This window comes from Marmota flaviventris, chromosome 3 (genome assembly GCF_047511675.1).
Source record: "Marmota flaviventris isolate mMarFla1 chromosome 3, mMarFla1.hap1, whole genome shotgun sequence".
In the NCBI taxonomy this organism is placed as follows: Eukaryota; Metazoa; Chordata; class Mammalia; order Rodentia; family Sciuridae; genus Marmota; species Marmota flaviventris.
Genome location: NC_092500.1, coordinates 67,548,437 through 67,576,031, shown reverse-complemented (window position 1 = coordinate 67,576,031; position 27,595 = coordinate 67,548,437). Strand labels below are relative to the sequence as shown.

General features: G+C 45.9%; 3 protein-coding genes across 16 annotated transcripts in view; all 3 read right to left on the bottom strand.

Annotated features, from left to right (window-relative positions):
* Positions 1-244: 244 nt before the first annotated feature.
* On the bottom strand, positions 245-2,793 carry Ddn (dendrin). Its single transcript, XM_027949736.3, has 2 exons — positions 2,585-2,793; positions 245-2,173 (listed from the first exon to the last, which is right to left on the bottom strand). The coding sequence occupies exons 1-2, from the start codon at positions 2,791-2,793 to the stop codon at positions 247-249; spliced, it is 2,136 nt and encodes a 711-aa protein (XP_027805537.3). The 3' UTR covers positions 245-246.
* A 3,504-nt stretch (positions 2,794-6,297) lies between these two features.
* Positions 6,298-20,849, bottom strand: Prkag1 (protein kinase AMP-activated non-catalytic subunit gamma 1). 6 transcript variants are annotated; one of them, XM_071609903.1, is made up of 13 exons: positions 20,746-20,786; positions 16,212-16,257; positions 11,445-11,627; positions 9,188-9,297; positions 8,905-8,986; positions 8,750-8,808; positions 8,575-8,620; positions 8,412-8,466; positions 8,004-8,130; positions 7,733-7,898; positions 7,539-7,576; positions 7,141-7,287; positions 6,298-7,004 (listed from the first exon to the last, which is right to left on the bottom strand). In XM_071609903.1, exons 4-13 carry the CDS (start codon positions 9,257-9,259, stop codon positions 6,897-6,899), a joined length of 900 nt encoding a protein of 299 aa, XP_071466004.1. In that variant the 5' UTR covers positions 9,260-9,297; positions 11,445-11,627; positions 16,212-16,257; positions 20,746-20,786; the 3' UTR covers positions 6,298-6,896. The 6 variants fall into 6 exon arrangements, with proteins under 6 accessions (XP_071466004.1, XP_027805577.1, XP_071466003.1 ...); XM_027949776.2 differs by lacking the exon at positions 11,445-11,627 and having other exon boundaries at positions 20,746-20,849; XM_071609902.1 differs by lacking the exons at positions 11,445-11,627; positions 20,746-20,786 and adding an exon at positions 19,789-19,807.
* Positions 20,850-20,983: 134 nt separating this feature from the next.
* The window catches only part of Kmt2d (lysine methyltransferase 2D), a 40,664-nt gene continuing 34,052 nt past the window's right edge, over positions 20,984-27,595 (bottom strand). For all 9 annotated transcript variants that reach the window (XM_071609894.1, XM_071609901.1, XM_071609900.1 and 6 more), the window contains 6 exons: positions 26,789-26,925; positions 26,560-26,690; positions 24,592-24,877; positions 24,295-24,368; positions 24,065-24,173; positions 20,984-23,896 (listed from right to left, as the gene is read on the bottom strand). In XM_071609894.1, the coding sequence (XP_071465995.1) occupies positions 23,804-23,896; positions 24,065-24,173; positions 24,295-24,368; positions 24,592-24,877; positions 26,560-26,690; positions 26,789-26,925 (830 nt within the window). In that variant the 3' untranslated portion in view covers positions 20,984-23,803. The remainder of the gene's footprint in view (positions 23,897-24,064; positions 24,174-24,294; positions 24,369-24,591; positions 24,878-26,559; positions 26,691-26,788; positions 26,926-27,595) is intronic.

Sequence of the window (27,595 nt, the reverse complement as noted above, 5' to 3'; positions counted from 1 at the left end):
GCACCAGCCCCTGCTGAAGATCTCAAGGAATGTCTTGCATACAACAGGCATTAAATCTGCTCATTCTCATCTCTCCTGAAACAACCATAAAATGCCACATGCTCCCTTTTCCTTTCATTTCTATTTCAAGTATGGGAAACGGTATGGGTAGGGAAACAAGGAAAAGAGAGCAAAGGAAGTCTCTGTGGGGAAGAAGGAGGTCCAAAGAGGGATGGGTCAGAGGATACAAATACAAGAAGGAGTCTCTCACTGCCTCTCCCTATTCCCTTGTGGGGTCCCCTTGACATCCCTCGCCCCAAAGAGGGCCTGCTCAGTTTGGCTGATGACACCTAGAATCTCTTGGATACTGTCGCTCAGCTCTGCTGTCTTCCCGCCTTCCCGTGGCCGGGCGTTCCCAACCACCGACAGGGTTCTCTCATTCCGCCAGGAGGCGCCCGGGGTTTCTGTGTCGCTTCCATCAGAGGAACCGCTATGGATGCTGAGCTCTTCAGCTTCATCTGAGTCCGAGTCTGGGGCAGTGTGGCGGCGGATGCGGGACACGGCTTCCCGCAGGGCCCCGGCATAGGGCCCCGGGGTCCGCGCCCAGCCCCCGCCCGCGCGCCGCGGGACCACTGCCACTTCCAAGCCCTTTGCGCTGCCGGCGCCTCCCAGAGCTGATGGGCCTAAGGTTGGGTGCTCTGGGCTACCTGGCTGCGTGGGGGCGTCCGGCAGGTTTACTTCGCCTACCGAGAGCCCCAAGATGCCGGAGGCGCGCTCCTCCAGTGAAGATTCCCCCGGCTTCCCGTCCTCAGTTTCGCCCCCGCGCCCCCTGCCCAGCTGGTGTAAAAGGAGACTGCTCAATAGCGGTTTCTGGTCGCTGGAGGGAAAGACCGCGGACCCCTCGCCCTCTTCCTTACAGGGATTGGGTTGCCTGGGAGCATCTCCCACAACGCGTGGCTCCCCAGAGGGCAAAAGCTGCACCTTTTGGGTTCGAGAGGTGGGAACATACTGGGACCGTATCACCACACACGTGGCGTCAATGACAAAGACACCTTCTCCACTAGCGGGACCCCGGGAACTGCGAGGCAGGGTGTGGGCGCGGCGGGTCACCTTCCAACCCTCCAGGGTCTCAGATCCTGTCCCTTCTCTAGGACCCAGGAACTCTCTCCATCCAGTGCCTCCTGGAGCCCAGGGTCTGGGGAGCGTCTGGCTATGCCGGGGTGGCTGCTTTTTAGGGGAAGGAAACCAGCATTTGGGCAGCCAGATAGGTTCTCTTCCCTCTTTCCCTTCCCTCGAGCCCTTGTGATGGTGCCTGGACCTGGGAGCTGGACGTGGGGGGCTCGGAGACGCAGTTGCAGACCTGGAAGGAGCTATCTCCGTGCCTGGGCTACCTGTAGCTTTGGCTTGGGAGTGGCGGTCACTACTATTGTTGAGGCCAGCAGCCGCTAGGCCCAGACTTTTCTCCGTGGCCCCCTTGTCAGACTCTGGCCTCGCTCTGGCCGCTCCACAGCCTGGAGATCCCCCTAAGAGACCTCGCCCCTGTCGGATACCCCAAGCCCCTAAGACGTCCCGGTAGATTCGAGGGTCTAACTTCTTTTTTGTGCGCCCTCCCTCTGTCCTGGCGGGGGTCGGAGTTGGGGCTGATAAGATGGGTGCCTGCGAGAACTCGGGAGCTCGCTTGGTCCCCAAGGTCCTGTGGGGGCCTTCGTAACAAGGTGGAGCCACGTAGGGTGGTGGCCGGTCCCAGCGGCGTCGTGGGGCAGTACCTGCAGAGCCTCTGAGTAGCAGGTGAGTCTCATAGCTGGGGGGCCCTGGCCTGCGACCTCCCCAGGGCCCCGCCCATGGCGCCCCCGGGTCGCTCTGCGGTTGCGCGGATGGACAAGCTCTCCCCACCTGCCCCAGGCGCCCGGGCCGAGAGGGAACTGGGAGCCCTGCAGGTTGGGCCACCCGAGGGACGTTCCGGGGCTCCAGGCGCGGCTGACCCACGGGGCTTCGTCGGGCCCCACCAGCTTTGCGCCTTTTTCGCTCGGTCTCCTTGGCCTCCCGCTCCTGCGACGCCGCTTTCCTTTTCTCTTGCTCCCGGGCTCGGGCCTCGGCTGGAGGCCCCGCCCGCCAGTTGGTCGCCTCCTGCAGCACCCTGGAGGCCCAGGGACGGCGGGGCGGCGGCTCGGGGGATCCCGGGCTTGGCCTACACCTGGGACAATGAGCAGGAACCCAGGTGAGCAGTTTGTGGGGGAAGGGAGCCGAGGTCCAGGGAACTGGGAGCACTGGTGACCGTTTGGGGCAGCCACGTGAAGGGGTTTGTGTGAGTGTGTGCGAGTGTGCACGTGCGTATATGTTAGGGCTGAAGTCGAAGTGGGACTCCTCGCCACCTCTCCATGCACACTTTAATAGCGCCTGCCCCATCTTACCTCCTGCCCTTTCTCACGCCCACTCATGTCCCCCGAATCAACGCTGAATGAGTCAGGCCTGAGCCCTCGAGGGGTGGGGGAGGGAGGCGCGGGAAAGAGAATGGGGACCAGCGGTGTTCACCGGTGCCTGTGGGGAGATCTGGACCCCAATCCCCGCCCCACCACTTGCTTCCCCTCACCCCTCCTTCACTCACGTGCGGTTCTGGGGCCCGCGAGCCCAGTGGCTGGCCTGAAAGTCCATGGGCTGTCGAGAAGGGGCGCGGCGACTATAATGACAGGAAATAGTCTTCACTTCGATCACCAACAGCTTGGACTTCTGCACCCAGAGGCAGCTGCCAGACTCCTCATCCTGGAGCTCCCGGGGGCTGTCGGGCCCCTCGGAGAATAGCGGGCCATCCAGCATCCTGCCCCACCCCACCCCGGCCCCCCACCCTCCCACCCGCCCCTGGAGCCCCCTCCCAGCCCAGGGAGCCGGCGCCCACTGCAGAGCGGCGGGCCCAGGGACTGGGAACTATATATACCCAGGCACACGTGTGTGCCTGTCTGTGTGTGTGCGCGCGCGCATGTGACACAGCGCGGACGGCTCAGCGTTGCTACCTCCCCCATGTACACGGCCGCCCCCTGGGGCCCAGGATTGGACGCCCCTTCCCACTGCTCTGTCCCCCAAGCCTAATGGGACCCACAGTGTGGGTGGAGGAGAGGCTTCTGATTCCTACCACGCTGACAGTGCCCTCCTCTCTAGTCGTCCCCATTTCTTCAACCTTCCTGCTGTTTTAACCCTTTACTCTCCTGCTTGTCAGGTTGCCAGACCACTAGGGTTCTATCTGGTACTTTCTTCCTGCCTTGGACTTATTTCCACAACGGGGAATGATGAGAATGGAATTTAAGGTCTCTGCCTGCCACTCTCTGTGCTGGTTTCCATGGGGTTGGGGTGCAGGAGGGGCTGGCCCACGGCTGGGGGCGCTATTTTTAGCGGCAGTGGCATTCGGGTGCAGAGATGAGATGAGTAACTAGCTCCCAAGCAGTGGAGAGAGGAGGCGGTGGCTTTCAGGAAGCTTTTGTATGATTCGGGGAGAGAGCTGTTCTCCCAAGCTCAGAAAGGGTGACCCCTACATCCTTAACCCTCACTTTTTGAGTGTGGCAGAGTGGCTGCTGGTATAGTAGGACACACTCCATGGTGGCTATCTAAGCTGTTCTACCACTCCCACTCTAGATATTTGCTCTTGGGCACCCGTGGAGCCACCCCACCCAGGAGCAGATACTTTCCCCAAGTACAGAAGCCAGAATTTTGGGGTTACACTGTTCTGTGCCTACACAGCCCTGCCCAGCCTTATGGAGGACAGAATAGAGTGCTTATGCACTTGCACCCTTACTAAGAGGGATGGAGGAGGAATGATGTGCTCCCTTGGCAAAACAAATTCCCTAGCAACTGCAATAAAAGTGGCCTGTATTTCCCACTGTAGGGCTCCCTCTCCACTACCACAATTCCTAGTTCACTCAACCCCTTTCTAAAGTGGAACTAGCCTCTTGGGCTCAGTCTGTCCTAGGAGGTTGTTGCTTACATCCACATGATCCCTCCCCCTAAGCCTATACCAGGTGTCCCCTGATTCACCATGGTAATGTTAGTGACAGCACAGCCCACGCCAACCCTTACATGCAGAGACTTAGCAACATTGCCTGGCAACCATGGCAGCAGCTTCCGTGGAAGGGAGGGGTGCAGAGAGGGAGAAAGTGTGTATGGTAATGGTTCCTAAGGAACAAGGGACAATTTGCCTCTTCTGAGAAGAAAAGGTTAGAAGCCTGTGGAGCTCCCTTGTCCTTCCCTCAGTTCCATCCTCAGATTCTGAGACTGATTGGTTGGATTTTAGAGGAAAATGGGAAAAGCAGGAGATCCCAATTTGTTTTCTGCTAAAGGACATGGACCTCTTTGGGTACAGACCCTACCTTTTAAGGTAATGGGAATAAAAAGGGTTGCATGGCAGAGATGGGACTTACTACTGAGAAATAGCACAAAACTTAGACCCTCTGCTCCTTAACATGGACCCTTGGAAAGAACCCAAACAGCCCCTGTCCCATCTATGTCCTCCCTCCTGATTCCATGCACATACCAGCTGCACTGATGGCTCTGCTTGAAGGTGCTTCTTTCCACTCTGGATTCCACCAGAGTCCAGAGGCTTTTTAAAGCTCTTGCCTCCTCCCCAGACAAATCTTTGTTAATGAGGGAATGTGACATAAGGAGACATCTGTCTTTTCCACCATGCACCTACCCACACACATATAAACATACTCTAATTCTAATAACTTGGAAGCCTTCCTCCCCCAAGTTTGGGAATGTGCTGCCAGAGCTGTGAAGAGGTGAGCACAGAAGCAAGGGCCTAGCCACAATGCAGCACTGAAAGCTGAATTCTAACAAGTGTCTTGATGCTTTTCTCCTGGTTTGGAATCAGGAGATTCCATTAGGAATCCTGGTTTGGAAAAAGTATAGTAAGGCTGATGGTTCATCAGAAGAGTTAGATACAGGGGCTGGGGTTGTAGCTCAGTGGTAGAGTGCTTGCCTTGCAAGCGTGAGGCCCTGGGTTTGATCCTCAGCCCCACATAAAAATAAACAAGTAAAAATAAAGATATTGTGTCCATCTACAACTAAAAAAAATTTTTAAATGCAAAAAAATAAATAAATAAATAAAAAGAAAGACTTAGAAACAGTAGAGGGAAGCCCAGGCTTGTAGAGATGCTGTAGTTCCTGGTTTGGATGGGAAATTATTTTGTACCTGCAAGGGAGTAGTGAAATGGCATTGGAATCTGGCTCATATCCATAGTCTGGCAGTCACTGAGGTGTCTGATGCTGACTACTGTTTCAGTCCATGTAATTTCAGCATAGGGAGTGGGTCTGATAGGGTGACCTTACTCCTGCTATTCCCTTACCCACTACTGTTAGCTCAGTGTTTGTGTGTGTGTGTGCGCACATGTTTGCGCGCCGCGAGCTACTGGAGATTTAAACTAGGGCCAAACATGCTAGGCAAGTGTTCTACCACTGTCTAGCTCATTCTTATCTTGGAAGAAAGGCAAGAATTTGTAAGTTCAAGGATAGTGCCAGCCCAGCAAAGTTCAAACAATCCAACCTTACTTAGGAAAAGTGCTGATGGTGGCAGGTCTCTCTGCCCAAAGACCTGTCTATTCTCTGGAGAGCTATCACTGTTATGAGATTTTCCTGGGGCCTCAGCTATGGTTCAGGCAGAGGAGAAAGTGAATAATAAGGGAATAGGGTGGACAACACTTGTGAAAGGAGAATTACAGAGGTAGTAAGTCTAGCATAGTGATTAAAAAAAAAAGAAAGAAAGAAAAAGAAAAAGCATGAAACCTGGATCTAGACCATTTGGATTCTAATCCTAATTTTATTTTTTAGTAGCTTGTGGCCTTGAGCCAGTTAGTCCCTCTATGCCGCACTTTTTAAAAAAATCTATTAAGGGCTGGGGATTCAGCTCAGTTGGTAGAGTGCTTGCCTTGCATGCACAAGGCCCTGGGTTCAATCCCCAGTACCAGTATCTCTCTCTCTCTCTCTCTCTCTCTCTCACACACACACACACACACAAAAAAAATCTATTAAAACTAGGATAGTATTTAGTATGGTTCTGAAGACTAAATGTGTTAACACAGTTGACAATCCCTAATCAAAAAATTTTAAATCTGAATTGCTCCAAAATTCAAACCACATAGTCTCAAGTATTTAGGATAAGGAATACATAACTTGTATAGGTAAAGCACTGAGAATGATATTTAGTATGCAGTTATATATGTATGTGTGTTGTTATTACTACTGTTATTAGTGATGAGTTGAAGAAGTCATATGAAGTTGAAAGGCTGGGGAAAGTGTCTATTAAGTGTAAAAATCAAACACTGCAATAACATGTGAGATTCTTGTCATTTAATCAGCTTTGCCATGAAAAGCAATAACCTTTGCTATCCACTCTGACCTCCTCCACCACTTAACCATCTTCCTTCATACGCTTACAGCACAAGAACCAAAAGCCTTCCTCCCCACAATACTCCCCACTCAGATCACTGGAAGAAATGACACTAAATGGACTCAGCCTCCTCCATACAGCATGAACTAGGAAGAATAAAAATATGAAGAGTTTGGTTGTGCTATTATCTTAGGATAGAGTCAGAGCAGAGACAGAGGCAAAGGAAGGGTGAGGTCTAGGGATCTCTCAGAGATCAGTATTTGCCTGAGGAGCACAGAGCCCATATTATACCCAAAAGGGGGCTATGTCTAAGACAGGAGCTGGGATTGGCTAGGCTGAAAGATTTTCTCAAGTATACATGTGAGGGTAAGGGCAGCTAAAATCCTTTCCCCTTCTCCTCATGCCTCCTCTAGCTTTCAGACAGAGGGCAGGGGACTCTGAGTAGGGAACAGTCAGTTCTCCTAAGGTTTCATCTGATTCCTACAGCTTTCATCAGGCAGCAAGTGAAGCATATCCCCTGATGCTGCCCAACTCCTTCCTCCTGCTAGGGCTTCTTCTCTCCACCTGTGAGCACCAGGGCCTGCAGGATGTCAGACAGTGATACAATTCCCTTGACCACATCATTCTCATCCACTACTACAAGTCGGTGAACCTGGCACAGAACAAGAAGAAGGAATGCTTAGTGCCAGCCTCAGTTGGGGTGAGCCCCTCAACCCCTATTCTCCATGCTAAACCCCAACTCTCAAGACTACTTCCCCCAGCTCCTTCAGAGTCACTGGCCTCCCTACCTCTGCTTCCACCAGCCTGTTGATGATGGTCTCTAGAGTTTCATGCAGGTAGCACTTGAGAACACCCTCAAAATAGTGTGATCGATGTTGTAGAGCTTTGGTCACAGACACATCCAGGTTGTTGTAGGTCTTTTCTGCTGCCAGATTCTGGGGAGAGAAAGGAAGGGCTTGCAGGGAAGCAAGGGAACCAGTCCCTAAATCTTGGACACACCCAATCTCACCACAGGGGTTTAGGGCAATTGTCAAGCCATACACAGATCATTCAATTTATTTTCAAATAGAATTTGAATGCTTGGAAACTTCTAAGACTCAAGTGACAAAAAAGACTCCTTCTTTTCCCTTTCCACATTCAATATCCCTCCCCTTCCCAATATCCCAACCCCTCCACAATCACTCACGATAACATCAAACTTGGAGTAGATGTCCACCACACGCCCTAGGGGGATAGAGGCAGCTCAGAAAGGAGATCTGGCATCCAAGGCTCCCCCTTCCCCAAAGAATTGCCCCCCCTCCCATGTTGAGCTGAAGGGAAAACAGATTTTCTTCAGCTACCTGACCCCTAAGAGTCTTCCCTCTCCTTTCCTAATCTCACCTTTCTCATCGACCACAGGCAGGGCTGAGACTCGATGCTGTACAAAGATACCCAGAGCCACATATACGGGGGTGGTAGTACGGACCATAGCAATATTGGCATAGGTGCCAATCTGCAACTCTTCCAAAGACTTAGACATGAACTCTGGCTTGGGGAACTCAGTGATCTGAGGAAAGAACCATTAGCTTGACTTTTAAGGCCCCCTAAACCAACCATGGATAACCCTCCAACCCAGTATATAAGAAATAAGAACTGGGTTGAGATCACTTACAAACAATTTGAGGAACTTCAGGATGCGCTTGTGAGTAAGAATGTACAAGGTATTGCCTGATTCTGGGTCAATAACTGGCAGCCTGTGGATCTTGTTTTGAATTAATGAAGAGACAGCATCAAACAAGCTGTGAGAAGGTAAAGAGTAATAATAAGTCCATAATTCTAATGCTGAGTTATATAATTTTGTTAAAGAGTATTTGTAAACAGGGAAAACTGGTGGTTAGGAGAGGTTGATAGCTTAGACCAGACTTGGGGGGAGAGAAGGAGTGAGTGAGTGTATAAGAGAGTGTGAATGTTAAGAGGAGTATCTTTTTTTGCCCCTCCCTGGATCTTTGGGTGTTTAGGGTTTTAGTTATGCTGATGGCAAGGCTGTTCCCATTTGGATACATGGACAGCAGGAACTCACCTAGCATTTGGAGAAATACAGACAAGTGGCTTAAAGGAGTCCTGTAGGTACACCTCTGAAGGGAAAAGGGACAGTTCACAAAATACTGCTGTGGAAAAAGCATTTCCCACAGGAAACACCCTCATCCCTTCATCCTTTTACAACCCCCAAATTCTCCATATACCTCTCCAGGTTTCTATTTTGTGTTCTTCTAGCTCATAGATCTGTACCTGGAAGCAGAAGCAAAAGAACTTGATCATCTTCCTCTTTATTTCATGGCTTGCATGCAGGAAAATACATGAGAATGAGAAACTCTGGGCAAGGAAAGTGGTTTTAGTGTTCGGGCTAAGGTTCCTTACCAAGGCTGACTTATAGTAGCGATGTAAGATATTGATGAAATCTGTGATAGTCAGCATACCTAAAGGCCAAGACAAGAGCCCTCAGCATTGCTCAAAGCTTCTCTCCCTTCCCAGCATAAGATGCCAATAATATTGTGTTCCAGACTTTTGCTTACCCACAAAACTTTGCTTCTTACTATCCCACAATGGGGCAGCACGTACACCATTAGTTACCAAAGCAAAGAAAGCTTTCTTCACCTGTAGCCAAGACAGTAATAATCATAAAGGGAAATTAGCAGGATACAGGACTGTTAGAAAGAAGAAGGGTTGGTATTCTGGAGAAAACAAGAAACTAATTCCATAGAAGGAAAAGACCATTACCCTTAAGATGAGACAGGATAAGAGGTATTGAACCAGAGGTTCCAAGGAAGGGGGAAGGGAAAAGAAGATTCCACCCACCTGCAGGGAAGTATCAAATACAACCAATTTGGAGCTTGTGGGAATCAGGTCATAGCAGCGATGAGACTTCATGAAGGAAGTATACACACTATTGTTCGACTCCGGGGTCTCTGCATAGGGTGGGACAGTTAATAGCTTTCTTCCATACAATAACCCCCCATTAAAAGAGACAATAAACAAAACAGTGTTTTAGTTTCTCAAATAGAGAATTTAAAAAAAAAAATAAGGTTCCCTATTCTGTTTTGTTCTGTTGTTCCTAGAAAACCTAGATGAACCCCTTAAAAAATGTTTTATCCAACTCCTAACCCCAGATAAGACTATATTGGCTCTTTTGGTAAAAGAAGGATGATTAAAACAAAGTCTATAATATCTTTCATTAACTTTTTCTAGTCTAAAAGTTTTTTCTCATCTTTAATTCAAAAATTTCCTTCCATTTATTTAGCACACTTTCACTTGTCTTTTCTCAGTAAAGATAAAATACCAAGAGGCTGAAGTTGTGGCTCAGTGGCAGAGCACTCGCCTAGCACAGGTGGGGCACTGGGTTCAATCCTCAGCACCACATAAAAATAAATAAAGGTATTGTGTTCACCTACAACTAAAATAAATAAATAAATAAATAAATGATAAAATACTAAGTAAGCTTTTTAAAATTCTTCTCTAAGAGGCTGAGGTTGTAGCTCAGTGGCACAACACTTCCTTAGCACCACATAAAAATAAATAAAGACATTCTGTCTACCTACAACTACAAAAAAAAATTCTTCCAAGACCTGCAGATGGCAGAGTCATGGTGTAAGTTGGGCCGCTTCTCAGCAACACTAAGTTGGAGCCCAGTGCTCAATCATCCTGAGAGTTCATTATGGGATCATTCTGGAATCAGAGATCATATCACCTACTCTAGACAAATAGGAGAGTCTGGCTAGGCTTACCTCCAATCTTGTGATTGTTTTTTTTTTTGGGGGGGGGGACAGGTACTGGGGATTGAACCCAGGGGCACTTTACAATTAAGTTACCTTCCCAGACCTTTTTTATTTTTAATTTTGAGACAAAGTCTCACTAAGTAGCTTAAGGCCTTACTAAATTGCTAAGGGTGGCCTTGAACTTGAAATCTTCCTGACTCAGTCTCCTGAGTCACTGGGATTAAGGCATGTGCCACGGTGCCAGGCTCATTCCTGTGATTTTAATTGCTTGACCAAAACTGGAGAAGCAATCCCTCAAAACAGCAGCCCAAATGTGCTATGTACTAGGCTATGTATACTTAAACATATTACATCACTTAATTCTTTCAACAAATCTGTTAAGTATCCTCATGTTTCAGATGAGAAAACCAGATATGGAAGAGTTAAATAAGCCATCAAAGTCACACCATTAGAAAGTGGCAAGAAAGATCTACCTAATTCCAAAGTTCATGCTCATAAAATTCTAAGTCAATTTTGTTTATTTGTAGCTGGGGATTGAATGCTAAAATGTGTTCATGCTAAAATGTGCTCTACCATTTTTGGTAACAAAACAAAACAAAAACAGAAATAAATAGGAGATCTGAAAAATCCAGGAGAAGAATTCTCCCAGAATATAGTTAAACATCAAGGAAGCTGCTCTACCATTGAACCATACCCATAGCCCCCTCCCACCAGCTTGCTTTTCAATATTTAATTTTTCACCAAAGTTACACAGGCACACAGTTTGAAGAGTTAAACAGTTTTGCTAATTTTATTACGAAAAACTGCTGTACCAGGCACCCACCTCCCTGAACCACCCCTCCTCAGATATTTATCTCTTTTAGCTGATTATTTTGGTAATTATTTCTATGTCCTTAAATTATATACTTATATTGCTACTTTCTGATTTTTCATTTTTGATCTTTATCTACTATCTTTCTAACAAGTAAGATGAGGATTTTTAGTTTTTTGTTTTTGTTTTTTTTCCCTACCGGTACTCCATCACAAACATGTGCCTTCCACCTCAATTCTTCCAGGAGTTAAACTCTAATGTTGGTTACATTAGTACTTAAGCCATTTTGGCTAAATATGCATTATCAGAACTAAACCAAAAAGTAAACTCTGATTTTTCTTTTACAACTTTGTTTTCCCTGGAGTTAACAATGGTTTTATACTTGTTTGTTTAATTTTCTATATAAGTACTTATAATTCAACCCCCAAACTCTTCACAAATTATTAAAATCTCCTTTCAAAAAATTCAGAAGCATGAGATAACTTATCAATTTAAATTATCTAAAGAAGTCTCTCTGGAGTCTTCTGACCTGCTCAAATCTGGACTGGTTTGCCTGGTGTATACTGCTGCCATCCTGGGATCTTCCTTCCGTCACCATCCAGGGGGCCCTTTTACATCTCTCCTCTATTGGTACTCCTGTTTCCTGTATTTCATGTTTTCATCTTTTTTGATTACTCCCTTGTTTTGGTGGAGCACATCTTCGAGTAGCTTCCTGAGAAAGGGTGCATGGGAGGTAAATGTTTTGAGACCTTGCAGTCTGTTGATATCTTTATTCTACCCTCATCCTTCCTTGGTTTATAATTTGGGTGGATATGGAGTTTATTTTCCTGAAGAATATTGAAGGCATTGCTCCATTTCCTGTTAGCTGCTAGTATTGTTGAGAGTCCCAGGTAATTCTGATTCTTTGTATATTACTTGCTTTTTCTTCTCTGGAAACTCACAGGATCTTCTGTTTTCAGTGTTTTTGAAGTCTCATGATGACTGTGTTTCAGCAGGGTTCATCCACTATGCTAAATGTTCAATGAGTTATTTAGTTTGAAAACTAATTTTTCAGTTCCCAGAAATATTCTTGAATTTTTTTGTTTTCTTTCTTTCTGTGTTGTCATTTTCCCTTTTAAGTCCCATTATTTAGATATTGGACCATCTACACTGATCCTCTCAGGTCTGTCTGGGTTTTTGTTTGCTTTTGTGACTTATTGGGTTTTTTTTATCTTTTTGTAGTTGTAGATGGACAGAATGCCTTTATTTTATTTGCTATGTGGTGCTAAGAATCGAACCCAGTGCCTCACATATGCTACGCAAGCGCTCTGACAGTGAACCACGTCCCAGCCCCCGACTTCTTGTTTTTAAAATATCTTCTCTCCTATTTTCTGCTTCCTTGATTTACTTTGCAGTGCTGGGGATTGAACCTAGGGCTTTGCCCAGGTTAAGCAAGTGCTCTACCACTGAACTACATCCCTAGCCCAGCTTCCTTGATGTTTAACTATATTCTGTGAGAATTCTTCTCCTGGATTTTTCAGATCTCCTATTTATTTCTGTTTTTGTTTTGTTTTGTTACCAGCAAGTGAATCCAGGGGTACTTAACCACTGAGCCACATCCCAAGCCCTTTCTATTTTTAATTTCTTTTTAGGTACTGGGAATTGAACTCAGGGCACCAGACCACTGAGCCATATCCCCAGCCCTATTTTGTATTTTATTTAAAGAGAGGGTCTCACTAAGTTGCTTAGTGCCTTGCCATTTCTGATGCTGGCTTTGAACTCATGATCCTCCTGCTTCAGCTTCCCAAGCCGTTGGGATTACAAGCATGCACCACTATGCCCAGCTTTATTTTTTGAGACAAGGCCTCACAAATTGCCGAAGCTGGATTTGAACTTGTGATTCCCCTGCCTCACCAGGGCTTTATGTATGTGAGGCAAGCACTCTACCAATTGAGCTATATCCCCAGCCCCCCCAAAAGTTTTTGTTTGTTTCTGTGGTGCTGGGGATTGAACCCAGGGCCTTCTACATTCGAAGCAGGCACTCTACCAACTGGCTATATCCCCAACCCCTGTATTTGTTTTTAAGTTTTGATTGATTTCCAAGGGCTCCATTTTTGTTTTCTGAAAATTCCTTTTTTAAAAAAATAAAAACATATCTTATACTTGTTTCCTGATAGAAATATGTTCATCGAGCCTAATATTATTATTAAAGTTTTCTACTCTGTGTATTGACTTTTTCTGCAGTTGCTTTTTTTTTTTCTTTTTGTTTCCATATGTGAGGTGGCAAGTAATCATTTGTATCACTTTTTTCACTTCCTTTAGATGTTTGGTAGTTCTTGGTTTAATTTTATTAATTCATTCACCCATTCATTTATTCAGGGGCACTCTACCACTGAGCTACACTCTCAGCCTTTTCTTGAGATAGGGTCTCCTTAAGTTGCCTAGGTTGATCTCCAACTTGTAATTCTTCTGCTACATCCTCTTGAGTTGCTGGATATTATGGTTTAGATATTAGGTGTCCCCCAAAGGCTCATATGTGAGACAATACGGGAAGGTTTAGAGGCAAAATGACTGGGAGACCCTTTAACTCAATCAGTACCTTAATTCCAACAGTGAGTGTAGGCAGGTAGGGTATGGCTGGAGAAGGTGGATCATGGGGGGATGGGGGGGGGATAGAAGGGGGGGCACGTGTCTTTAGTATCTATTTTGTGAGCTCAGCTTCGTCGCTCTGCTTCCTGGTGCCGTGTCCCCAGCTGCTTTCCTATGCTACACACTTCCTCAGCTGCTTTCCTATGCTACACACTTCCACCGTGATGTTCTGCCTCATCTCTAGTCTTCAGGAACAGAGTCAGCCAGCCATCTATGGACTGAGACCTCTGAAACTATGAGTCCCAAAATAAACTCTTCCTTCTCTATTTGTTCTTGTCAGGTCTTTTGGTTACAGCAGCAAAAAAGATGACTGAAACACTGGGATTGTAGGCATGTACCACTGGGCCTGGCTTGGCTAGTAACTCTTGGTTTAAAAGAGTATTCAAATCCTATTGTTCCCCCCTCCCTGCCAAAATCTCACACACACACACACACACACACACACACACACACAAACATTTGCGGGAGGTCCAGATTATATTATAAGAGGGGAGGATTAAAAACTGATTGGGTGCTCTAAGTGTGTGAGTAAGCCTTCTGTGAGCCATTTAAATAGAGAACATTCAATACTTACATTTTTGGGGCATTCCCCTCAAGGGGACTCTGGAGAGAAGAACTATTCAATTTCAAGCTTGGAGGGTGAAGTCTTTCAGTATTCTAGAAGCTGAATCTCCAGGGGAAAGAGGGCTGAAGGGTCAGTACCTGGGGCAGTTCACTTTAGGCTCCAGTTTTCAGTATAGTACCTCCGCCCTCAACTGTGCCTCAGTCTCTCTCTTGATTCCCAGTTTTGGCCAAAGTGGGGAGGGGGAGTTGTCCAACCATATTCAATAGGTAGACTCTTGGGATCTATTTGCTCATTTTCAGTTTTCTCAGATAAGCCAAGTTACTCAACATTCTTCCATCTACTTTCCAGCTTCCAAGAATTCATTGCTATTATCTTCTCTCCTGTTCTGATAGTTTGTACCTTTTTAAAAAAATTCCTTTATAATGGTTTTAGGGGGTTTTGTGAAGAATATATATATCCAATCTACCATCTTTAACTGGAAGCTATCCATTGTTTTTCAAACATGAGAATTCACAAACACCTAAGAAATACCTTTAGATACTAGTTGAAAATACACTACATCAACAATTAAAACACTACCATTTTAAGCCACAGGCCCCTATACATATTGAATTTGGCTTTCCTAGTGTTTTAAAAAAGTAATTTGTATTTGCTCAACTTTAAAAACCTGGAGATTTACATAAAAATGCTAATTCCGAGTTTCTTTCCAATATCAAAAAGATCTGGGGGACAGAGATATAGCTCAGTGGGTAGAGTGCTTCCCTCACATGCACAAGGCTCTGGGTTCAATTCTCAGCCCACAAAAAAAAAAAAAAAAAAAAAAAAATCTGGCCAAAATAGGTAGATAGTCATAGTGGCGCATACCTGCAATTCCAGTGGCTCGAGAGGCTAAGGCAGGAGGATCTTGAGTTTAAAGCCAGCCTCAGCAAAAGCAAGGCAATAAGCAACTCAGTGAGACCATGACCATGTCTTTAAATAAAACAAGATTTAACTGGAAGCTACCCATTGTTTTTCAAACATGAGATTAGAATAAATTAGAATAAATCAATTAAAAATAAAAAAGATTTATAGATTGTTCCAGTCATATTTCTGTTTTACTGCTAGGTTCATGTAGATAATCCAGTTTCTAACTCCTGCCTTTGTGCTACTGAGAATATACTCAGACAGATACCATGTGAAAATGCTCAATTATGAAGAGTTATTCAGATAATCCAAAAATAAAATGAAAACAAAAAATGTTTAATTTTTTTTTTAGTGGTGGTACTGAGAATCAAACCCAGGGCTTTGCACATGCTAGGTAAGTACTCTACCACTGAACTACTTCCCTAGCCTAAAAAAATTTTAAATTCTTGTCAAGAATTCAAAGACCCTTAGGATCACAATATGACACTATATTGCCTCTTGGAATCTGTACTCAGCTCCTATTTAATCCTCTGGAAAAGTGTGTACCCCCAATGCCATAAACACATCCTGTGGAGACCTAAGAATGTTCCTGGGAAAAATCGTTTACTAGAGATGTCTATCAATTGTGCCTCTTTCTAGATGGTCTAGAGTTGGAACATTCCATTTTAAAAAGGTATTTGGAAATGCACTGGAATTGTCTTCTCCTTTACTCTGGATTTTAAAGGCATAGTACTTCTACTTCCAGATAAATTCTAAGGACTTTTGAAGTTTTTCCATAATTTCTTTTGTACACTTAAAGGCTTTGTGAACTTGCTGGGTGATAAAATCCTCACGGCACTGTTTTTGGACTACTCAAAAAATACCAGAGATTTCAAAAGCATGGCTAGCCAGCTGAGTTGCCTACTGAGAATGTACTCAGACAGATACTATGTGAAAATGCTCAATTATCTCAGAAGTTATTCCCAAGTGGCTTAATAATTGAAGGTATTAATCCTCTCCACCCTATCCAAGATTTATTCCTGGGTGATCCTGCCAAATGACTATTCCTGATTTGAGTGGCTTGGCACATTATCTGGATCAGTTTTGATTTTTCCAGGGGAAACACTAGAAGATGCAAAACCATTGTGAAGATAAGTTAGGGTCAAGCTATGGTTTTTGTGTTCAGTCTCCTTTGTTCACTTTATCGCACAGTATACTTACCTTGAGGATGCTCATTTTCCAGAGCAGGGGAGCTATCTGAAGTAACCTGGAAAGATAAGAGAAACACAGATGCAACTTAACCTAGGCTCCATCCATTTTAACCTAGCAACATTAGGAAAAAGGCTTGTAAACTAATGATTTCCTTTAAAACACTCTAAGACCCTTCATAAATATTATTTTACTTAATTTTCATAACAACCCTAAGGTGAATACTATTATTATCCTATTTTCACAGATTAGGAAACTGAGAGTCAAGAGACATTAATCAACCCATCAAAGGTCATTTGGTTGGTAAGGGGTAGAGACTTGAACAAATCATCTGTCTGGTTTGAAAGTTCATGTTCTTATTTGCTACCCTGCCTATGAGACATTAGGTCTTAAAAGTTTTTTTTTTTTTTTTAAACATTTCCTTAGTTGTAGATGAACACAATACCTTTGTTTTATTTTATTTTTTAATTTTTTTAAAGAGAGAGAGAATTTTTTTAATATTTATTTTTTAGTTTTTGGTGGATACAACATCTTTATTTTATTTTTATATGGTGCTGAGGATCAAACCCAGTGCCCCCCACATGTGAGGCGAGCACTCTACCACTGAGCTACAACTCTAGCCCTAGGTCTTAAAAAATTAAGACTAAAAAATATGGACTTAGGACAGGCCTCACAGGATTCTCACAGATCAACTTTATTAAAATATAGATGCTGGGCTGGGGTTGTGGCTCAGTGGTAGAGCGCCTATCTAGCATACGGGAGGCACTGAGTTCGATTTTCAGACCACATGTAAATAAATGAATACAATAAAAGTCCATCAACAACTAAAAAAAAATTTTTTTAAAATAGATGCTGCTGGGGACTGGGGTTGTGGCTCAGTGGTAGAGCGCTTGCCTAGCATGCATGAGGCACTGGGTTCGATTCTCAGCAAGCACTACATACAAATAAATAAAAATAAAGGTCCATCAACAACAAAAAAATATTAAATAAATATAAAATAAAATAGATGCTGCTGGGCACAATGACGCATGCCTGGAATCCCAGCTACTCAGGAGGCTGAGTCAGGATAATCACAGGTTTGAGGCCAAACTAGGTAACTTAGTGAGACTATGTCTCAAGATAAAATAAAAAGGGTTGGGGGTGCAGCTAAGTGGTACAGTGCTTGCCTAGCATGTAGGAGGCCCTGGGTTCAATCCTAGTATCTCAAACAAATAAAAACAAACAAAGACAAAACAAAAACATGGATGCCAGAGAGATAATGATATTAAGCATAGTTGTGGGCACTGGAATCACAGACATACCCCTTACCACTGACAGAGGGCCATGTCTGGGGAGATCCTCATAGTTGTCAGTAAGACAGCCAAAGCCTGAATAACTGAGGAGTAGATGAGGAATATCAATGTATAAAACTGAAGACTTGAGTCCTCTCAGCACCCTGTGAGTCAAAGGGGATGCTGGATTTCCAAGTTTCATTTCCCAAGACAGTCTCAGATTAGACAAACAAACCTTCAGAACCATCTCTGTGCTCCCCCAAGTGGGGATGTTTGGGAATTTCATTGTTATGTAGGAACTCAGGAGGGATTCTGAAAATCAACTGGCATCAATAATTTTGGATCCACCTGTTTTGGGTAATATCCCCAAACAAACTTAAGGCCATACTTTACATCCATAATTTCTGTAGTAACATGAAGTTAAAGACTTTGGCTTGAACCTTGGAAGCTGGCTGGCAAACAGGGTCAAGTTGGCAGAGCAACCCTAACTTCCCCCCTGAAATGTGCTGAGGGTTGGGGGAGGGGAGAGAATAAACTCCCTCACTTCTCTTTGGGCTTGGTCTGGGCATTTTGGGCAGGGCTATCGGAACAACAGCCTCATCATTTAAAAGTGGAGAGAGCTGTTCTGTAGCAAAGATACATACATCATATACACAGCCTCACAAAGGTCTATACAAAGGTACAGAAACAGCTACTCATATAAATTACCACACCCATCATATGATACCTACACACCGCACTGTGTTACAGTTATTTTTTTCATTATCTATTTAAACAGATTATAAATTCCTGGAAGCCTACAACTAGCTTATACTTTGTATCCCCCATCACTTAGCATGGTGTACTGTATATCATTCACAATTTTTAAAAATTCTCTAGTAATAATTAGACCTAAGACTAAGTTATATATAGAGAGAAGAGACATACATCTTATTTGAAATATAGATAACAATATAAAAGAGTAAGACAATTGAACATATGACCTTATCTTTCTGCCTGTTTCTCCACACAAGAGGGGAATTTACTCCTTTCTATTTTTAATAATGTGAGGAACTGATAAGATACCCCTGTATTCCACAAGTAGTACAATATATTACAGACACAGTTTAGATCTGACACACAGACAACAAATTCTTTAAACTTCTTATCCACATTTCCAACTGACTTGACAACAACACATGTCACAAAGACTACTAAAAATGCTTCAATACAAAACAGAATATTTATCTGTTCAGTCCTCTTAAGTCTTACTGGGATTGGTTATCTTCCCAAGTACCTAGAACTGTAGTTGATTTCCCTACTTTCTGTAACATGCAGAACTCAAGGTGCTAAGCTACTATGTTAGAAATGCCTAATATCATGCCAGATGCAGTGGCATAAGCTTGTAATCCCAGCTACTTAGGAGGCCGAGGCCGGAGGTTCACAAGTTCAAGACCAGTCCCAGCATTTAGTGAGACTGTCTTAGGGGGGGAAAAAAAAAAAGCCTTATATCCATCTCTCTTACACTTTTATAGTCTTAAGCTTTTACCTCTCCCTTCTGCAACAGTCTCTAAATTTGTTTCCTTGCCCTCAATCTATCTCCTCTTTGATTCATCTTCTATGCTTTCACCAAGTTCTCTCACCAATGCATCTCTAGTTTGAGAGGAATTTTCATCTCCAGAAATCAGAAACTCATTACTTTCTGTAGTGGGTCCATCCATTGACAGAAAGCTGTTAAGAACATTCCCTGCAAAGCACACTTATCCCTGGTTCAGACATCTTCCACAGGTCCCTTAATTATAAAGCAAAATTCAAACCTAGAACAATATGCAATACCTTCAACCTGATTTTAGCCTACTCTTCTAGTCTTTTCTCATACTGTGTCAAAAAATTCAAAGCTCCAGCAACATCAAACCAACTATCTCACTCCTATTTATTCTTTGTGTACCCAATTTTTATGTCCTTGCTCAATTTTAATGCTCATTGCTAAGTCCAGTGTAATTTCTTCCTCCTCTACACTTGTACAGTTCTTAGTTTATGTCTCTATGATGGAACAATCTACCTTAATAGCTGTTTCAGGTTTGCCCTCACCCTCACTTCAGTTAGGTCAAGGACTTTCAAAGCAAGAATTTTCTTTTTCTTCTTTTTAAAAACAATCTCTACACCTAGAACCCAATCTGGTACATAAAACATGAGGGCTAAATTAGAAAATATATAGAAAATGCTTTGTAAACCATAATACATTACCAGTAAATTAAAAATGATACATCATTTTGAATTGAGTGGAATCAAACTATTGTTGCTCAAAATTCTCTTACTCTAGAAACTGACTCCCTTACCTGCATTTCACTTTACCACTTTGTTTTCTTCTTTAGAATCTAAGGAACACCACCTCTCTGCAAGCAGAGAAACGGTGTGGCAAAGAATTACTCAGGGCAAATAACTAACTGATCCAAAGAAAAGTGAACCTGCAATCCTTCCACAACAGTAGCGGATGATTAAAAACCAAGCTGAGAAGAATTACTCTGACAGAGTAACTGGGGAGCAGGAAGTAAATGGGGGGGGGGGGTTTCCTAGAGTCCTGGAGAAAGAATCCCCAGAGTGAGGTGGGTCCAAACATGGAGCAGGTAACCTGCAACATCCGTGGGACAGGGATAGGGACCTGTCACAATTGGTCTTTCGCCTGCTCATCAAGAATGAACTATGTCAACACTCCTGCTTGAGTCGCAAAGCAGGACGTCAATGACCTAAGCTTGTCCAAGGGACAAGACCGCCTATAACAGTGAAAGATTTCTTCCTTCAAGAAAACCTCAATTCTCAGTCAATAAGGGAATGGAATCTCGCTGGATGAAGTACAAAAGTCTTTCAGATCTCCCTCCTGCTAGAGATTGTAGGAATCAGTCAATCGGGTTCCAAGAACTATCTGCAAGCACGGGTCACCCATCAGTAAAGCCAGATCATAACCCTGCTCTCTCATGTACACTTCTGAAAGGGCTTGAGTTGCTATGAGGAAAGAGGCCTGAGAGCCATAGGGTACGTGGGCTCCAAGGAAGGAAGCCAGGAAAGTTCCCGCCCGCTCCGGCCAAGGGTACCGCGGACTGACGGAAGGCAGGCAAGGGCGGGGCCCCGTCTTAGGAAATACGCCCAGCGAAGGAGCAGAGGGGCAGGGTCACGCAACAGGACAGCCACCGGCTACTTCTTGTTTGCCAGACACCAGCGCCAGGCCCTGCCCGTCTCCTAAACTAGGGGGTCTCAGGCTCCACAGCGCCCCCCGGCCGCCCTCCTGCGCTCCTCACCGTCTCCATCGCAAGGGGCACCGGCCTTATCCTTTCACTTTAGGAAGCTCGCTCAGGGCACGCCCCGCCCCATGTCCGGTGCTGCGACGCCACTTCCGCCTACGTCACGGCAGAACGTAAGCACAGACGGGAGGAGTCCACCCTTCCGGGGGTGGCCTTGCCTGGATAACCGCCCTCCCCCGGGTCCTCGCGGACCTCACGTATCCGGTTGACGGCGAGGGTCACGGAACGGAGCCGCTTATATTTAAAATGTTCTTTTTTTATTTGTCGTTTAAAAACAAACTTGGAAGAAGCAAAATCCAAAACTTGCCCTTTGCCTCTCGCAACATAAATTATGTACAGTTCAGAATGATCGCTGATACAAAACATGCCAAGGACAGGGGCGCTGGGGGTGGAGGGAGAGAGGGCGCTTTAAAAAAAAGGGAACCATTTCATCCGTTGTTACGAAGGACCAACCTTGCTGTACAGGATACACACAACACAAAATAAAGTCTTCACGGGATTCACACTTGTCAGCGATTTATTTTTTTTTAAAAAGGGGGAGGGTCCTGGAGGTGAGGGTAGAAGGCGGTACAGGGGAAAAACTGAAAATTGAGTATGTGCAAGTGTAAACCAACCCAAAATACAAACGGGGGGAGTGGGGTGGGGAGGGAATTTTGATGCAATTATACAGGCAGGGTACTTAAAAAAACCAACAACCAAAATTCCAACCTTGCAGCTTGGGTCTGAGTTATAGTTTATATAAAAATTAAAAACTGTATAAGGATTCTTCACTAAATTCTACAGGACTATCGGATACCTAGCATATGCTTACAAAGTCTGCCCCATCCCCTTTGCCCAATCTTAAGGCCCAAGCCCTGACCAGAGTTTGACTGCAGCCAATCTCCCCGTCCCTGTGGCCTAGACCTTTTTGCTCTCAGAAAGAGAGACCAAGGGCTGTGGCTCTAGGGGCAGCAGCCCAGTCTCCCCACTGCCTGATCTAATTACAGTGATTCCTGTGGGAGTCGGGGGTGTTATTCTCTTAAACATTTGCAGCTTGAAACAGTTGAGGAAGCAGCTTAAAAAAAAAAAAAAAAGAAAAGAAAAGAAAGAAATCTCCCTACCCCCATCAATCCACAACCCCCCAAATTCAAAACAAAACAAAAACAAACCTAAAAATCACAACAGCGACCATGCTCCCCCTCCAGCAGGCCTGCCCATCTGCCACCACCAAGCCCACCCCAACACTCCAGACATCTGATTCTTGAAAATATTAATTACAAAATGCCCTTTGCCCACAGCCCCTAGGAGAGAACTGCATATAAGTTTTATCTTCATTCCAAGGCTCCCTACCAGAGAGGGGTCTGGGGCTTCACCTACCCCCTACCTACCCCTACCCCCAGGAAGAGGTTCAACTGCAGCACAAGCTTGGGCAGAAAGGGGAAGGAAAGGGGGCAGGGAACCCATCACCCTCTGGCTCCCCCTGGGGCCAGCTCACTTTTGTGCGTTATAATAGTCCAACTATACAACGGAGAGGGAGGCGGCCCAGCCTCTCTCTATACCCTCACCTTACAGCAGTCACAGCCAGGGGGTGGGAAGGGGGGGTGAGGAAAAGGGCGGTAGGTTGGGTAATGGAGTGGGCCCCCCCACAAGGGGAGCTCCATGTGTCCGCCCCACACCCCCCTACCATTTATAAACTGGTTTTGTAAAAAGAAAATAGATATATTTATATAGAATATATAAAGCACAAAAATTAGTAGTTTTACATTTGCTCTCCCCGGGGGTGGGGGGAGAGGGGAGGGTTCTCACCTCCAGCCGGCTCCCCCATGCCCCACAAGACTATGTACAATCCCATGTATAAATAGATAAATACCCCCCACCCTCCCCGCGCTGACACTAAGCTCCCCACCCCCACATCACCACCCCTTCCCACCAGACCAGCAGCAGTTTGGTGACTGAGGGAAAGTGGGAGCTCCGGGCCACACCCTGCCTCACTGGGTATGGGCATGCCACTCAGGGATAGCCCTCACCCTGCCCCCCACCCACCCATCCAGGGGCTGGAGGGCAAATGGGCTCATGATGAGGTTAGGAAAACAGGAGGGAGATATCCTGGTCCTAGGTTTAGCACACCCCTCCTGCCCCATGTCCAGATGGAGAAGGAAGTCCTAGAGCAACTAGGGGCCAGTCATCCCCAATCTTCATCACCATTTGCCTCAACCACCATCCCATGCCCATAATTAAAAACAAAGATGGATTTTTTGTTGTTGTTTTTCTTCCTCCTCCTACCCCCTTTCCACCCACTCAGAAGAGGGCAGTGAGGTGGGGAAGAGGGTTGGGGCAGTAGGGGCTTGGAGAGGGTCTCACATTTCAAAACAGCAAAAAATCCAACACTTAAATGAGGTAGGTGTGGGTGCGGGGTCTCCTTGCCCGGCTTGCCCAGCTTGCCCTCCTGGGAAGCTGGGCGCCTCTTTCCCGTTCATGTTGCATTTGTCAGAGTGGAAAACAAGGAAACACAACCCATAGAGAGACAGAAACACAGAGGAAAGAGGGAGACAGAGACAGATAAGAGAGGGAAGGAGTTGGGGGTGAGGGTGGGGGCAGGACCCGGCAGGCAGGGCCAGGTGTGGGACCCGGCCTTTGGGATTGTCAAGCTTAGTCAAGTCTCTTTGCAGCCTTGAGTTGGGCCGGAGAGGTCAGTGGGAGCAGCAGGGCTGTGAGGCCCGGCCACACATCCTCCTCCCCGCTCCCTGCTGCCTCCCAGATGCTTCTGGGTAGTTCCCGGCCCATATCCCCCTCAAACCTGAGATGCCCAATGGCTGCTTCTGTCTGGCCCCTCCTGGAGCTGGGGGCAGAGATGCCAGCCTGAGGGTCAGTGGCGGGGAAGAGGGTTGTCCCTGGTGCCCAGGGTGGGCGTGGCCTAAGGGGCCCTCTGCCCCAGCCTCTTGCTCCAGGGGCTCCGGTCAGTCGGCAGCCCCTGCCCTGGGTCCTGGCTCTGGCTGCTACCTCTCTTCCCCCTCATCCCTTTCAGGGAAGAGGTTGGGGGTGGGGAGACTCCCCTGCCTGGTAGCCTCAAAGCTTCTTAGTTCATCCATTTTCGACAATTCCAGGCTCCACAGTGACAGGGGATCTTGTGCTGATCATCCTCAAAATCAAACTGATAGTCATAGGTTAGCTGGAAAGAGAAAAAGGCAAAATCAAAATTTACTCCCCAGAGGAAGGGGATGCTGGCTGAGATCTGATCTGTGGGTCACGGCCTTGAAACCCAGCTCCTAAGGAATAGCAGAGAAGGGGAAGAGAGGGAGGAGCTGCTTTGTCACTCACTTAGGATGCTTCCTCTCACCTCCTCTCCTTTGGGGATTCGCCGGCTAGAGATGATAATGATTTTGTCCTCCTTGTCAAATGTCACGACTTCTGCCACACAGTTAGGGGCACAGGAATGGTTAATGTACCTGGGCAGTGGGACAGAGTCAGTGATGCCAGGCAACTGAGTAGAGATAATTTTGGTTCATTGTTGACCTATGCTCAGAGGGTCACCTCCAAAGACCCCTAAATCCCTCCTTCATCTCTCACCTGGCAGGGCCTCCAGTCAACGTAGCATCAATGACATGTTCATTGTTTATTCGGAACATGTAGATGCCTCGATTCTAAGAAAGACAAAGGTTGCAGAAGGGACAAGATTATCATATAGTAGACTCAGGCTGTGGGTTTATCTACCATGTTCCTCCTCATTTCTCCTGCCTTTCTCCTTTCCCCCATAAACTTTCTACCTCCCCTCCTATACCCAAACCTCTCATACCTAAACCTGCCCCCTGTTCCTTGACTGAGTGTGGACTGTCTACCATAAAGTCCCCTCAACTCAGCCCATACCTGCTCTTCATATATTTTCTCCCGCCGGTTGGCCACCTCATTGCGAATGATGGTGCCAATGTACTCGATGACCATAGTGTGCTTTTCTAGATCCTTGGCTGCATAGAGCCCCAGGCCCTGGATACGGGAGCGAGCCAGATACACATTGTTCTTCCACTCGGTGCGCAGGCGCCGGTACTGAGATGACTTCGAGTGCACAAACTGCTTGCTGTATGGTGTGTTGGTTTCGCCTGTGAAGGTGCTCTGATATGCCTTAGACATGCTGGTGCTGTTCAGGGTATGGGGCCTGGGAGGTGATATAGTCCATGACAAGACAGCTCTCCTACAGACCAAGTACACACCACCCACCTCCTCCCTGGGATGTGCAACACACTGTTAGGATGTGTGATGCTGGCAAGTGCTGCCTGGGAGTGGGGTGGAGGCACCTGGATCTCAATTATAGAGAGGCAACAACTAGCTAAGAGGACCCTTCTGACACCCTAGATGGCACAAACCGCCCAAGACAAGGGATGGGGATGGAAGGAGAGGGGCACCAATTCCCCTACACTGAGCCTGCTCTCCCATCTCTTCTCTTGCTACCACCCTCTTGCTAAACCACATGCAAAGGCCAGGCTCCTCTAGGAGTCCCCAAGCAGTCCAGGCCTAGAATGTAAACTAATAGTTTGCTCAGATTCTTGAGTTCTACCTCCTGCACATGCTGGAGCCATGTCTACCACATGGGTTGGATGTGGGTGGGATTTTAATTAAAATTGGCTGTAAATTTGCAGCCTAAAGGTGATATCCTTGCTTTTCTTCAGACTGTCCCATTCTCTGACATAGCATTTGGCTCTGTACAGATGGCTCAGTGCAGGGGAATGACTGCTACCTGGCAGGATGCCTTTTCACCACCCTAGGACACCAGCCAAATTCTTGCCCATCCCAGAGCAGTGGTTTTCAAACATTTGGGTTGTTTTTGGTTTTTGTTTCATTGGCAGAATTTTTTCTTTAACAAAATGTTGACTAACTCCAATCTAAAAAGTTGGTGAGGATGTAACTCTTCTGGTTGAATGCAATTTGGGGAAGGTGAAATTATGCACAGCAAGTGCCAAGTTCTTCTGCCCATCAGATTATGTGTTCCATAGCATTCGGCAACATATACACTCATAGTTTGAAAACCACTGTTGTAGAGCATCAAGGACCAGGGCTGACTAGGGGTAGACTCTGACGCTCTATGACAGCCTAGGAGTCATCAAAGGCCTTTAAGAAATCCCTGCTATCATGGATTCTGCCTCCCTCTACCCAAGGACCAAGGTCAGGCTATTGTGATACACAGAAAGAATAGTGACACAAGTCAAGACGTAAGGGTCTGGTCCCACTTGTATGACCTTTATCCAGTCATGTAGTCTTTCTGGGCCTCAGTTTTCTCAGCTGTAAAATGGGGGTCATACCACCTGCCCTACCTACCTCATAAGGTTGTTGTGAGGATCAAATGAGATAATGGATGTGAAAACGCTTTGAAAAAAAAAGTATAAAGTGCTATACAAATGTAAGGTTTTATTATTTTTCTATTATATTTCTAATTATTTTTGACACCAACTCAACCTTGGGAAGGGAAGGTGACCCTAGCATTCATGGGGTGCCTGAGATTTTGGAGAATCACAGGCCCCCCTGGATGCAAAAGAGGAAAAGGAAGAAGTGACAAAGTCCCTTATATATTTCATAATATTTCACCACTATCTACCCAGAACCTCCCCAGCAGCCATTCCCAAGATGACAATTCAACCCAGAATATCTGAACAGATTGGTGGGGAGGAAAGGGATACCCTAGTAATAGCTATGCATCCTTTAATCACGATGTCTAAGAGTGAATCCCAGTTTCTCCAAGGGAACCCTGATCTTCATCCCAAACTCTCATAATGTGGCCAGAGACTCTCTACCAACACCCACACCCATAGCCCATGGCCCATGGCCCCAGCCCCACAAGCTCACCGTTTGTAGTGTGTGAGGATTTTAGGCTCCGATCGGGCACAGCCAGTGGGGTTGATCATGAGTGGCAGCTCCATCAGGGGGTGGCGCCCATAGCGGAATAAATAGTTTTGACAGCTCTCCACCCCAGGCAGCTGTGGGCATAGGTAGTCTTTGCCTTAACCTGAGATCCTTTGCAGCAGGGTCAATGTTCTCAGTGCCACAGTCCCCCAGCTCCCAGCCCCTTGCTTACTGATTCAGCTATGCGAAGCACGGCATGCACCGTCAGCCCAAAGAGCTCCTCGCCTTTTAGGTACTCAGGGAAGAGTCGCAGCATGTCAGCTTCTTTTCTCATGGCAGCCACTGGCTCGATGATGCGATTCCACACAGCTAGAAGGTAGAGAAAGAAGAGCAGCCCTCAGAGGAAAGCTCTGCTGACTGACCTTCAGTCCTTAACCCCACTCCTGAGCCTCAGATATTTTCTGTGGCCTTCACACCTTCCTGTTATGAAGGTGTGTGAATCTTTAGGATCCTCTCCTGGCTTCCTAGTAACACTTTCTCTTAAGAAACCAACAGGGACTGGAAATATAGTTCAGTGGTACAGTGCTTGCCTTGAATGCATGAGGCCCTGGATTTGACTCCCCAAAAAAAGGAGCCTCAGGAGCCTATAAAAACAAACAGTTCAGGTTCTAGTGCTCTGGCCATGAGACCTTAAACAAATATGTAAGTTTCTTTGCAAGATTCTTTCTTTCCATCCTTCTTTCTCTTCCTTCTCCTCCCCCCAATCCCTTCCTTCCTTCCTTTTTTTCCTATGGTCTAGGGATCGGAACACAAAGCCTCAAACATGCCGGGCAAATGATCTACCACCAGAACTTCATCCCTAGCCCACAAACCTACTTACCTCATAAGGATGCAGGAGCAAAACAACCTATATAAATCACTTAGTTTGTGGCACACAGTATATACCCAATAAAGGGTAGTACCAGCTCTTATTATTTCATCATTAACACAAAAACAAAAATCAAAATAATTTTATATAGAGAAAAAAAACAAGGAACTT

Coding starts and splice junctions, on each gene's coding strand:
- Ddn (XM_027949736.3), bottom strand. CDS start 2,793: ATGCTGGATGGCCCGCTATTCTCCGAGGGGCCCGACAGCCCCCGGGAG. Junction 2,174..2,584: donor CGCGGGCCCCAGAACCGCAC/GTGAGTGAAGGA, acceptor TCATTGTCCCAG/GTGTAGGCCAAGCCCGGGAT.
- Prkag1 (XM_027949776.2), bottom strand. Junction 8,467..8,574: donor CAAAATAGAAACCTGGAGAG/GTATATGGAGAA, acceptor TTTTCCCTTCAG/AGGTGTACCTACAGGACTCC. Junction 7,899..8,003: donor TGAAGTTCCTCAAATTGTTT/GTAAGTGATCTC, acceptor TTCTTTCCTCAG/ATCACTGAGTTCCCCAAGCC.